Source organism: Fulmarus glacialis, unplaced genomic scaffold (assembly GCF_000690835.1).
Source record: "Fulmarus glacialis isolate BGI_N327 unplaced genomic scaffold, ASM69083v1 scaffold6217, whole genome shotgun sequence".
Taxonomy (NCBI): Eukaryota; Metazoa; Chordata; class Aves; order Procellariiformes; family Procellariidae; genus Fulmarus; species Fulmarus glacialis.
Genome location: NW_009223708.1, coordinates 29806 through 42585, shown reverse-complemented (window position 1 = coordinate 42585; position 12780 = coordinate 29806). Strand labels below are relative to the sequence as shown.

Genomic DNA, 12780 nt, shown 5'->3' with positions numbered 1-12780 from the left:
ATTGTTGGACAGAACTAATGGTACATAAGATAATAGGGACAGACCTCTTGAAAGCAAAAGGCAGTTCCTCCAGGTTGTCCTGATGGAAGGGTTTGATTTTCATGCAAATAACAGATTTAATCATCCAGAATTCTCTTAACAACTTTCAGAAGCATTATGCTAATTGACTACTTTAAAATCTGAGGTCTGTGGCAGACTTGCAAGTCTACGGAATATTTTCTTAATAATTTACAAAATTTTCCTCTATGAACTTACCATGCAAACTAAGTTACATTGGGAAACATTAGCTCTTCTCTCTGAAAGTGCGTGCTGTGAGCCTGCCTCTCTCACAGATATGAAAGCCACTCTGTGTCTCTCTATATTTAAAGGTTGATATACCTGTTGCTTATTGGACTACACAATCATTTCAAACTGTAGTGCCACTGTGAAGAGCTTGTAGAAGTTGCAGGTGTCCCACTATCATCTTTATATGATGCATGGAAATTTTTATGTAAACTCGGCAAAAACTTACAACAGGCAAACCAGCTGAAAACCAACAAAATACCTAGGGTTCCAAATGGAAAGAGAATGTTAGTTGGCCTAACTCTGCATACTGATTCCCACTCCCCAGGCAGTCATTGGATTAAAAAATAAAAATAGAAGCGTCAGGAGAGTGGGAACAGGAACACCATCACCCACCAAAACGGTGAGACGGGCATGGCTCGCTCTTACTTTGCCACATGCATCTTGCATTGGTATCTACACGTGATCCGACTTCAACGAGAGATGCCCCACTCAAAACCCTAGTTAGTAAGTCCCTCTCTCCTCAGAAACAAGGTCAAAATGTCTTCTTAGGCAGCAGAGGTAACTGAAGAGAAACCTGCCAGGTTTAGCTTCAGGCAATATGTAATTGTGGAAAAAGAAGCTGTTCCCATAATTCCCAAGACAGCATGAAGTAGTTATTTGTATCCAGATGTTCAACTGAAGCACTTAGATACACGGAACAGTAGGTCCTTGGCTTATTTACCACCTGGCACTGAGTCAGGTACTCGCTGCTCTCTGATTTCTCTCTAGTTACTTGGAGAATTTAGGATGAAGCAGGGAGGCACCTAGTGAAGTGGGGCATTTGCTGGGGAAGGATTAGCTCATTGAAGGCTGTATCTCAGCAGGCATCCCACTTCTGCTGAAATCTTGCTTGAGATGACACTGTGCTTTGTGGGAGCTTTATGCTCTAATTCCTCTGCCACCGCAGCAGAAGCGTATGCCAGCCTGAGAGCAGGAGCAGGAGTGCTGAATAAGTCTATTGGGGAGCTAAGCATTAGGTCCCCACTTAAATTAAGGGAATAAAACCTGAGGGGATACAATTAGATAGTACTGTTATTTTCCCCTGTGCCCAGGTCTTAAGTATAAACAGCCTGCAACCTATCTGTGCTCTAAACAGGCTATCCAGGACTACAGGGGCAGCCTGGAATACCGGCTCCACCAGGAAGCAAAGGAGAAAGTGGACAAACAGGTGTGAGTGGACAAATTGGCCCAAAAGGAAGTAGAGGTGATCCTGGATTAGCAGGGAGACCTGGCGTTCCCGGGTACTCTGGACCAAAAGGTAAGGATGGGAAAGGCTGATCTTGGCTGGGGGCAGGGGAACCTCCTGTGCTACAGCAGCTTTAATAACATGATTTTTGCACTCACTTGATCTGTGTTGAAATGCAATAATGCCACCTGTCATTTTGCATTAAAGGTCGTAAGGGTGAACAAGGTGTCATCGGCTTTATGGGCACAATAGGATTTCCAGGTGATTTGGGACCTATCGGACCCAAGGGGGACAGAGGAGTAACTGGTAAGTAAGTGCAGTCAGATGCGTGATTCCTTTCTAAACTACTCATCTTGCAGCTCCACAGAGCTGATCTAACTGGCCCTGCTTTGAGCAGGAGGTTGGGCTAGATGACCTCCAGAGTCCTCTCCAGCTGCGTGACTCTATGTGACCTCTGCCAAATTCCAGTGGACAGATGCCTGAATTTAACATGGGTAGTCAACTTTTTGCCATTATGAATTTATCTTGTATGAGGTGCCAACTCCAAAATCAGAGCCACTTTCGGGGTTAAAAAAAAGAATAATTCCTGATTTAAACTAATCCTTCAGAGTAGACATACTGGATATTTAGAAATATCTTTAAAATCCTTCACTCCATCTATACTATCATGTATTTGTGTCTCCTGAAGCCCATCAAAAGATGGGGCTGCACCTCAGAGAGCTGTTGGCTGTTTGTGGGGAACTTCCCAGCTTCCTGTGTCATAAATGAGGGAGCAGCAGCATCACTCGTTTCCTTCTGCTTATTTGTGTGCTGTCCAAGAGAAAACAATCCCCATACTCTCACACGTCCCCCCAATATGATAAATATAGCTGCTATACCCAAGGTGCTGAGTTGCAGACCACAGTCCCTCTCTCACATATGCAGCCAAGTAATGGCAACATATCTGTGGATGAAAGCATATTAAGGAAAATACAGGGGTTTTTTTAATCAAACTATCTCATCTTGCTTCTAATCACAGGCTTTCAGGGTCCTCCAGGCTCTCCTGGGCTGCCCCCTCTTCCTCCAAGGCTGGTTGCTGAGCAAGGTTCACCAGGTCTCCGTGGAAATATAGGACCTCAAGGAAGCCCAGGAGATATGGGACCTCAGGGTCCACCAGGCGATCCAGGTAGGAATCGCACACTCAGAGTGAAAGCTCAGTTCCCCTTAGCAGAGTGAGGCCACCAAAGCACTGCTTTGGCTCTCTTCTACTTTAAATTCTGTAAGTCAGAAAGGAGAGTCAAATTTTTTTCTTTCAAATGTAGGGCTTGGCTTTCCTCCTCCTCCTAGCATTCAGAACATAAGCAAAACAGGAGAAAACTTGGACAACACTCACATAGCCAAAGCAATATCAGATATGGATCTCACTTAAATCAAGACTGAATGTCTTTGGTGAAAGTGTGCACATCCTTGTGGGTGTGCTATCAACCCAGGAGATGCAGTGTTAGTGATGCGTGGACTCGATGCAGTGCACCTCTTGCTACTAGCCTCATCAGAGATGCATGGTGTAGCAAGAGTGAAAGATGAGGGTTGTGGGGCTCATGTAGTCTTGATCCGAGCAACCTTTTCCAATGAAGTCAGTGCTCTTTGCCTGAGCAAGAACCATAGGATCTTGCCTTTAGTGTAAATTGGTAAACCTGGCAGATAGGTTTACCTATCTGCAAGCAGAGCACATGTTAACAAAGTGGGTAGCATGTTGATATTTCTGCAGTCACTGTGCTTATAACTGTTGTTGGTGCAAGGTTTCAGAGGCTCACCTGGAGAGCCAGGACTCCAGGGCAGGGGTGGCATTCCAGCTCCTTCTGGCTCCAGAGGTGAACAAGGAGCAACAGGGTTTCAGGGTCCAGTGGGATTTGAAGGTAAGAGATGTCACACAGCACTTCTTCCCTCTTTCCCGTTTCACTGCCATAAATTGTTCTGTTGTTACTACATCACTGACTGGGGAGGAGGGGAGGAGAGAGAAAGTTTCTGTCTCCACAGCTTCTTCACAAGGGACAACTAATTAACTTCTAACACAGTTATCTTAAAGCAATATTTTTGGAATAAGTTTTGATAGATGTAGATATGTCAGTCCACTCATGTAAGTGAGTTTGTTTTGATCTGAGTGTATTTTTATATTGGTTTTCTCTTAAGTATTTCAGCCTAGTGTTTTACTAATAGTTACATTCATGGAAATGAATAGTTGGGTAGGTGATATTTGGATAGATGATGTTTAAGGGAAGGTGTTTGTAAAAAAAATACCTGTGTCCTTATCCAATCAAAGAGCAGACGATTACTATCTGAATTAGCTAAGTACACAGAGAAAAAGGTATTTGCAGAGCATAGTTTTAACCATATGAAGCAAATGCAAGCAATTCAAAAACCATTGGTTAATCTTGAACTAAGAAAACGTTTTAAAGGAAAAATATGCTCATCTGTATTGTACAAAGGATGCTCAAATTCATCAGAACTTTATATATGACTTCTCCTGGCTCTGATAGTGAAATACATCATCTTAGTAACCAGGGAGCCTGATCCAGCACCAACCTACTTCAAAAGCAACTGCTATAATCCTAGAACTACAGCTCTTTTAACAATAAGTTACCATAAGAAGAGGCATCACGCAATTAAGCTTTGTTCGTCAGCAACTTAGCTGGAATATCAGCTACCATCAGAGCATTTGTGGGAGCACAAACTAAGTTGTATTATTTCTTTTCCCCGCCTCTTCTAAGGTCAGCCAGGCCGCCCTGGTAGCCCCGGGCTGCCAGGCATGCCGGGTCGCAGCGTTAGCATGGGCTACCTGCTGGTGAAGCACAGCCAGTCCGATCAAGAGCCAATGTGCCCAGTTGGCATGAACAAACTCTGGAGTGGATACAGCCTACTGTACTTTGAAGGACAAGAGAAAGCACACAACCAGGATCTAGGTACGTACAGGTGTTGCTGGCAGCAGCCTCAATTCCATCTCTGTGGCTGAAAAGAACAACAACAAAAAAAAAAAGTAGAACTTAGAGGAAGCTGCGACTTCAGCAAACAGGCTTAGGAGATACCAAAATGGGAAGATAAAAACGGTATGTCTGCATAGAGTCCCTCTGAGAGAGCTCCTGCAAGTCATTGGTGTTGTTCAAGGGGACTTGTAAAGCCAGCGAAACGTTCTGGACCACAGGGTTTTACTGACACGTGCTTGGGAAGGAGCAGAAACTGGAAACGTGCATTGTCTTCTGTGAGAATGATTGCCATCATTTCTTTTTTTTTTTTTTGTCTTCTTTTTTAACAGGGCTGGCCGGCTCATGTTTGGCTCGTTTTAGTACTATGCCATTCCTCTACTGTAACCCTGGGGATATTTGTTATTATGCAAGTCGAAATGATAAATCCTACTGGCTCTCAACTACAGCACCTCTTCCAATGATGCCTGTGGCAGAAGAAGACATTAGGCCATATATCAGTCGCTGCTCAGTTTGTGAGGCCCCAGCTGTGGCAATTGCTGTCCATAGCCAAGAAGCTTCTATTCCTCACTGCCCTGAAGGCTGGCGCAGTTTGTGGATCGGATATTCCTTCCTTATGGTATGTGTTCCCCAGTGTCACATTTTGTGTGGCACTAAAAACTCACTAAGTTTGAGTCTTAGATAGTAGGTTAGATCCAGCAACACCAAAACCATGCATCATACTGGGGAACCAGGGAACTACAAAACTAGTTTCTAGGAAGCAGAGGAGGAGAAACAAAATTTCTGTGAATTGCAGAGAAAATTGCCTCTTGTCAGACTAGCGTCTGGAGTCCTTACTTTATGTACAAAATAGTGCTTTGGAGCAGAACACAGAGACAGCTGTGGATTAGCAAATAAAATTGCACTGAGGTGCGACAGTAGCCTACAAAGCATTTTCACAGCTAAAGATTGGGAGTTACTTAGGTACATCACTATTAAGAAGCTGATCTGGAGGACAAAAACCCAAAACTTTTCCCCTTCTTTTGGAAATTTAAAATCATTGATGTTTGGTCGAAGATTTAGAAGCCAAAGTCTTTCACCTAGTCTGGAAAGAGAGACAGCCTCCTGTTGTTTTTAAAATTAAACTTTAGTGTTGTATCTCTAATGGCAACAATAGCTGAGCTGTATATCCCGTGGCTTATAGGATCTCTTAGATCTTGTGATCTTATAATTAGGAAATTGGATGTTACAGAAAAGCTTAGCATTAGGTGTGCCGTGGAAGACCTGCTGAAGGGCCTGACCTGCCTTTCTCACAAGACTGTACAGAGGAATCATGTTAGCACTGGAGGGAAAAGAGCAGCTAGAATGTGTTAATGATCTGAAAGATGCTCATTTTTCTGACTCGCTTGATGTACACGAGAGTCAAAACCTGCAACAGTATGCCCATGTTGTTAACTCATTAGAGACTGGACTGAGTGCTGAAATAAACAGGGTTTGGGAAAAAAATAAGATTTCTCTGGCAGAAAACATCATAGAAGAACAATATTCAATCTTACCCACAAACCATTTGTTTGTCAAAAGCCAAAAACTTAAATTTTTCAGAAAATAAGGTAAAGGGAAATCTGATATTTTTCATTTAGTTACAGAAAAAAAAATGTTTTGTGAGGACACATCAAATTTTTGACCAGCCCTATGTTTGACCTTTCTTTTGCTTCTATAAAAAGCCCTGATACCAATCGCATAGTTACCTCACAAGAATTCCAAGGATTAATTAAATGTTTGCAAAGCCCTGTGTAAACACGGAGCATTGTTAAGAGCAAAGTTGTCACCTTAGCAAGAACCTTTTACCAGGACAAAGTCTGCCAGCACCAAGGAACACACAGTGAGAAGAGTTCACATTTTCCCAGGTAGCATTCAGAGCAAATGAAGTGTTTGGTGTACACATTTTTGCTTCTCAGGCAACTATGGAAGATGTACAGCACACTTGGGGTTATCTCAGAGTACATATTGGTTTACTTCCTTGGCTTAATTTGTCACCTCCTTCCCCCGGGTAAGGTACAATGATGAAGGAAGTCATCATGGACTCCTGCCCAAACAGCTGTAGAAGTCAGTAAGATTTCATGTAGCAAGGGCACTCCACTGTCATGCATCCTATAAAGGTAAAGTGGCGTAAGCATTGCAGAAGGATAAAAGGCCGTGGCCAATACAAGAAGAGATATTATAGGTATAAAGTTATATCATAGGCATAGAGTTGGAGCTTGTACACTGAGCGTAGGAATGCTGGTGCTCGTCCTGAGGTTGTCAAGCGGGCCTGCTCCCAAGCCAGGGCTCAAATAGCATGTGCAGTTTTTACTAACTGCTTTCCAGCTCCAGCTGCAAAGGCCTCAGAGCTGTAATAGTTTATGCTGCTTCTTACCAACTTTGTTCTTGTAGAGGGATGCTAGAACGGTTTTGCTCCTGAACTTCACAGCTTAGCGAATCTTGCAAATTTGTAAGACAGCTGGTAGGCTACAGCTTTGGGGTTTGGATGGGGGGGTTTGGGGAGAGAGGATTGTTGGTTTGTGTTTTTTTTAAAAAACAACTATCTAAACCTCAGCAACACGTAACACCAGCCAGAGATCAGAGCCCTTTCCTCCTCTGTTAAAAGGTGGCCACTTCTGTTACTCATTTATACAAACACAGTGGGCCTCTCGCAGCGTAAACCAAGCCAGTTACAGCTTGCACTTTTATAGTATGATGTTTATTAAAACATAGGCAGGCAAACATACTGTATGTGCCCAGATTTCTCTGTACATTTACGAAACTATTTAGCAACTTTATTTTCCAGCTGCTTTCTTTTATATTGCAAATTCCTTCAGTTTTTAACAGAAAATTAAACAGCTTCACTTAAAAATGCAGCTGTACAGCTCTTAAAGGGACAGAGGAAATGCCTGTTTTGTTAGCAATGCCTTTGACAGAAGAAAAGCAGTTCGTTACCACAGTACGTGTCAAAGGTAACAGTTGAGCGGTGTAAAGATACATGATTTTGGTGTAATTTGCTGTCAAAGAATATGCCATAGAGGGAACCAGTTATTTGTATAGAAGCTAATTTTGTTTCCAGAGTGCTCCTCATGTGCGATGCAGAGTACGACAGACTTTATAATTGGGGAAATTCAAGTTAGATATATGGTGGAAAGTTCTTCTCAGTGAGGGTAATCAAACAGAGGAACAGGTTGCCCAGAGAGGTTGTGGAAACTCCATCCTTGGAGGTATTAACAACTCGACAGTGCCCTGGAGTGACCAAGGGCAACTTTGGAGTCGGCCCTGCTTTGAGCAGGGGACTGGCTGAAGTGACCTCCAGTGGGCCCTTCCCACCTAAATGATTCTCCAATTTTAAGACTTCCAAAGTGAAAATCTTAACCATAGAAAAAATGTTTGTCAGAAGATTTTAAAGTGGCATCAACATATGAGCTAGCTAAAGCATATGTCTAGCTAAAGCATATGTCTAGCTAAAGCATAGGCAAACCCTTAAGCCTTACATAGCTGCAGGATTAGCCGACTCTCTGCTTTGGAGATAAGAATTAGGAGCAATTCTAGTGGTTTTTCTGTTTTCCGATATGTAAGTTTTTGACAGCATTGCCTGAGGTTGCACTCTGAACGCTGCCCTCCTTGTCTCGTTTAGCACACTGCTGCTGGTGATGAAGGTGGAGGACAGTCGCTGGTTTCTCCTGGGAGCTGCCTGGAAGATTTCCGAGCGACTCCTTTCATCGAATGCAATGGCGCACGCGGAACCTGTCACTACTTTGCAAATAAATACAGCTTCTGGCTCACTACGATCGACCAGCCCTTCCAAAGCAAGCCCTCGGCAGATACACTCAAGGCAGGACTCATCCGAAGCCATATCAGCAGATGTCAAGTCTGTATGAAAAATTTATAGAAGTCTTTCACAGTATAAGGAACCTGCTTATCATGTAGTTCTTATGCAGTGAAACCTTCCATGATGGTTAGACATTTGAACAAATCACGTTGGTGCTTTTTTAACTTATTACCTCAAAAGCTGAATGGAAAGTTAGTTTTTAAAAGTGTCTGTAAAAGCAAATTAAGTGTAACACAAATTAAGTCTAACACACAGATCTAGTGCTATGTTCTCCTACTATACAGTATATATACATTTTTTTGCTAGTCTAACGTTATGTCATTTGCCAAATGATACAAATACTCATAGCTTTGAAACACCAAAAAAACTTCAATAATAAATGGTTACCTTGGTCAGATACCCACTACATTTACTTTAGGAGAATATATGTATCTTTTCCATTTACTGTATTTGTCACAACAGTAAACACTAACAGCTGCAGTTCCATAAATTAACACAGGGTGATCAAAGTGCTAAACCCTTGCAAAATACTGAAAATATACTCTGGAAAGTGCTTATGTCCAGCATTGAAACCTAACTTTGATTTTAGTATTTTATGCTTGGGCATTTCAAACACACCCAAAACAATCATCTTTTTATTGTGTTTGTTTTTTTCAAGCCTCCCCATGCTTTAGTACTTAACCACCGGCAACAGCAGAGAAGCCCACAGGCCTCCCAAAAATAGTGACCACAATATGCAACTCTTCCTATTTTGATTAGGAGACTATATGATGAAGATTTTACAAGCTTGATGCTTTTTTTCTAGACATACCCCAGGCCCAAGGGGTCATTACAAAGGTCTCTTGCTCCACTGTGTTGTGGGCATTCATCTGTGTCACACTGCCCACGCAGCAGCAGCACTGAGTGGTTTTAGCATTGCAGCTTTCCCCCCCTGAAACCAAGCCACTCGTCACAAACAGATTTTAACCACGTACCGTTGGAGCAGCTATTGCACATAGGGTAGGTTTTGCAGGAGCACGTATTGCTTGATGCCACGTGACCTTCAAAGGCAGAACTTCCAGACCTGCCAGTTGTCTGTCTGAAGGCATGCTGTCCTGGCAGCTGGGCACACATGCCAATGGGATGACCACCATCCCAACTTGCACACATCCATCCTTGCAAAAGCACAGGGGAAGGAAGCAAGGCATTTACTTGGCACCATCTTTTCCCAGAGAGAACCAGGTTATTGCATGCCAGGCTTGATAAATGGCCAGAATGGCTAGCTCTTTCCTTCTGTAGAAAGAAGTAATTTAGCCCAAAGTTGCCTGTCACCACTGCAAGGGGGGAGGGAGGGGGAAGAATCAGCTGCAAATTTCCTATCTGCGTAGTCTGATTATATACCTGAATGCTTAAAACTGAAATCAAAGAGACTTTTTAGCCATGACAGTTGATTTTTCAACAGTTCACCTCACTCCTGCTTCAGGTGCTTCTTGGCTTTTTTAATTACATTCCATCCTCACTGTATCATAAATAAAACCTGTTTTTTTCTACACCTCTATTTGCCGATGATTTCCGTTTTGTAAACAGTGTTTTTCTATACAATGCTTATGGACTGCTCTGTTGAATTACTTTGTTTGCACTAAGGAATTAGAAAAGCACTACCAGAAAGCTCCTTCCACTGAAATTCAGACTCTTCAACCAGGAATACACTTGCATATTTCATGGCACTTAAAAAGATCCAAGAGAAAAGCTGTGTTTCTAAAATTGCTTGTTTAAGCTGAACTACTGAAATAGTATTTCATCTGTTGTTAGGAAGAACAATTTAAGCCAATAAATTGTGACGTTGCAGATTAAAGCAACGTATTAGTCATGCTCTACAATGTTCAGGAAACCAACATTAAGCAAACTTGACACGTTACCTCCGCAAAAAATATAAAGTATAAATTAAGTTAAAGTTCTTAGCTAGCACAGTGTCTAACCTAGAGTAGTTGTACCTGTAATTAGATATATCCATAAACAGAGAAATTACCTGAGCTTGAAATGAGCTCTCTGGCCATGCTGTAGCTCTAAAAGGCAGCCCCCAAACAAAATAATCACACTAGTGTTTGTTTCAGCTAAACGAAATACTTAGAATTGAAAAGATTGCAGTCAACATGAGCCAAATCTATTCCACATTAGCCAATACTTTTAAATTATACACGGCAGTAACAAACACCCAAGAATCAGCAATTTACCTCTTCCAGGTGTTGCGAGACATCAGTGTTCATGGGATGATCACACAGTTATTTATCACTTGTGATTTTTACAGCATGCAACTCCAGCAATGCAGCACATTCCGTGTTTTAAGAGAATTCAAGCAGAGGTTATACAAATCTAAAAACTGATTATGTCAACAACCACAGCAAACTCTTTGGATTTTCATGGCTAATACATTGCCTAATCTTCCTTTCTGTTGCATGTAAAACTTTAACAGATAGGTCTTCCTCCAACAGTTGCTTTGCCTCTTAATTTTCTCTCACTCACATAAACTGTTCTTAACAAGTTTGTTCAGCACAGTATCGGCAAGCATTGAGTTGAACATAGTGCAGGAAAACACAAACCAACCACAAAACCCCACAAGGTGCCAAGCAGACTTGAACTTCTGTGTTTTGTGTACATCATGTGCTTCAGGTCTGTGTACTCATACCCGTGTTTCTCCGAAGCCTGCGTAATCGCTGCTTGAGAAGGGGAGGGAGCTCGTGCACGCAAACACAGGGAATACTTGCAGCAGCCAGAGGATTTCACCTGGTGAGCGAACCCGGAGCACAGCATGGAAGGGAAGTGACTTACTCAAACTGCCTCTTAGCGAGACATTTTACTAAGGCCTGTAGTGACAGGACAAGGGGCAGCAGTTTTAAACTGAAAGAAGGTGGATTTAGATTGGACAGAAGGAGGACATTTGTTACGATGAGGGTGGTGAGACACTGGAACAGGTTGCCCAGAGAAGTTGTGGATGCCCCATCCCTGGAAGCGTTCAAGGTCAGGTTGGATGGGGCTTTGAGCAACCTGATCTAGTGAAAGATGTCCCTGCTCATGGCAGGGGGGGTTGGACTAAATGATCTCTAAAGGTCCCTTCCAACCCAAACCATTCTACGATTCTGTGGTCCCAGAACCCACTTCCAAGAAGTTAAAACATTTTTATACAGGGAAAACTCAGCTACAGCAAAACAAAACATCTTTTTACTGAACCGTAGTGCTCCAGCCTAGGATGTAAAAACGACAAGTGTTTTGCTTGGATTTGACCAAGTCAAATCTTTTGCTTCAAAGCCTGCTGTTTGCTTCCTACATTTTCCTGTTCAAAAACATGCCGAAGTGTAACATGCTGCTGAGCCTGGAGAAGGTAAATGAGATTATATTCCCTTTCTGTACGTAATAGTGCATCAGTATATCAGCACAGATAGAGTGAAGTCAACATAGTGACATCAGCTGACACCAATTATTTCCTCAGAGTGTTATCAACCAGATGGGCTGAGTTCGCTCACACCCTATGTGACTGGGCTTGTCCACGGCTGCTGGAAATAGAAAATTAGCAAACAGCAAGCAGTAAACATGACCCCGCAACAGAAGGTATCAGATCGCTGCCAGAAGAGAGGCTGGGGGGGTCACTGCCGATTTGCGGGCAGCAGCAGCCCCCGTAACTGCGTGGGGACCAGCGGCATCCCCAGGGATGGCCACCCACGCCTGCTGAGGGTGTGCCCGGCCTCACAGCTGCTGGGGACTAGGCAGACATCGGTGCAAGACATACTGGACAAGGGGAACAAGTAATGTTGCTGCGCCCCACGACCCACGAGCAGAGAAGTAAAAAGAGGCAGTGGTGCTTCCCACCACGACATGAGCAAGGGCATAACTAAGCCGAAGCAGGTAGCTCAGCAGCTCTGCCTGCCCCATGGACACCCGGGGGGGTTCAGGCTCCTTTCGTGGCCTCCACAAGACTCGAAGCCTTGTTGGGGTTGTCAGGGGCCGATGGCAACCTCGGTCTTGCACCACCAGCGCCTGCGAGGGGCAGGAAGCAGGATGGGGCCTTCCCAACCAGCCCAGCACAGATCCTCCCCCGCTCCCGCTCGCCCCGCCATCCCTCCACCCCCGCCTCCCCCTCAGGTCACGGCCATCATCTCGGGGACAGGCAAGCCCATGGCTCACATTCACCCAGCGTGGCCAGAAAGAACACCTCTCTCATTTCACTGTTCAAACACTTCACATAATCCGGACAAACATAATGGGGAGAGGGGGGAAATAAATACTTGCAAAACGAGGTTCCCCTCCCAGACAGGGCAGGCAGAGTACCTGGGTCCCCGCTTTCCCCCGCCATGGCTAGTCCTTGCCAGGAGGGGTTCCACCTGGCTCCAGCAGCACAGCCACGACCGGCCCAGCTTCAGGCTGTGCGCCGAGGTTATTAATGGGGAAAGCAACCTCGCAGCGACGGAGGAAAACACTTGCTGCGGCCGGTGGGATGCAGAAGA

General features: G+C 43.9%; 1 protein-coding gene across 1 annotated transcript in view; it reads left to right on the top strand.

Moving 5' to 3' along the window:
* Positions 1–8466, top strand: part of COL4A2 (collagen, type IV, alpha 2) — a 52627-nt gene extending 44161 nt beyond the window's left edge. Inside the window, exons 40-46 of the mRNA XM_009581883.1 lie at positions 1421–1582; positions 1718–1816; positions 2529–2675; positions 3289–3405; positions 4258–4449; positions 4800–5086; positions 8108–8466. Of these exons, the coding sequence (XP_009580178.1) occupies positions 1421–1582; positions 1718–1816; positions 2529–2675; positions 3289–3405; positions 4258–4449; positions 4800–5086; positions 8108–8362 (1259 nt within the window). The 3' untranslated portion in view covers positions 8363–8466. The remainder of the gene's footprint in view (positions 1–1420; positions 1583–1717; positions 1817–2528; positions 2676–3288; positions 3406–4257; positions 4450–4799; positions 5087–8107) is intronic.
* Positions 8467–12780: the final 4314 nt, after the last annotated feature.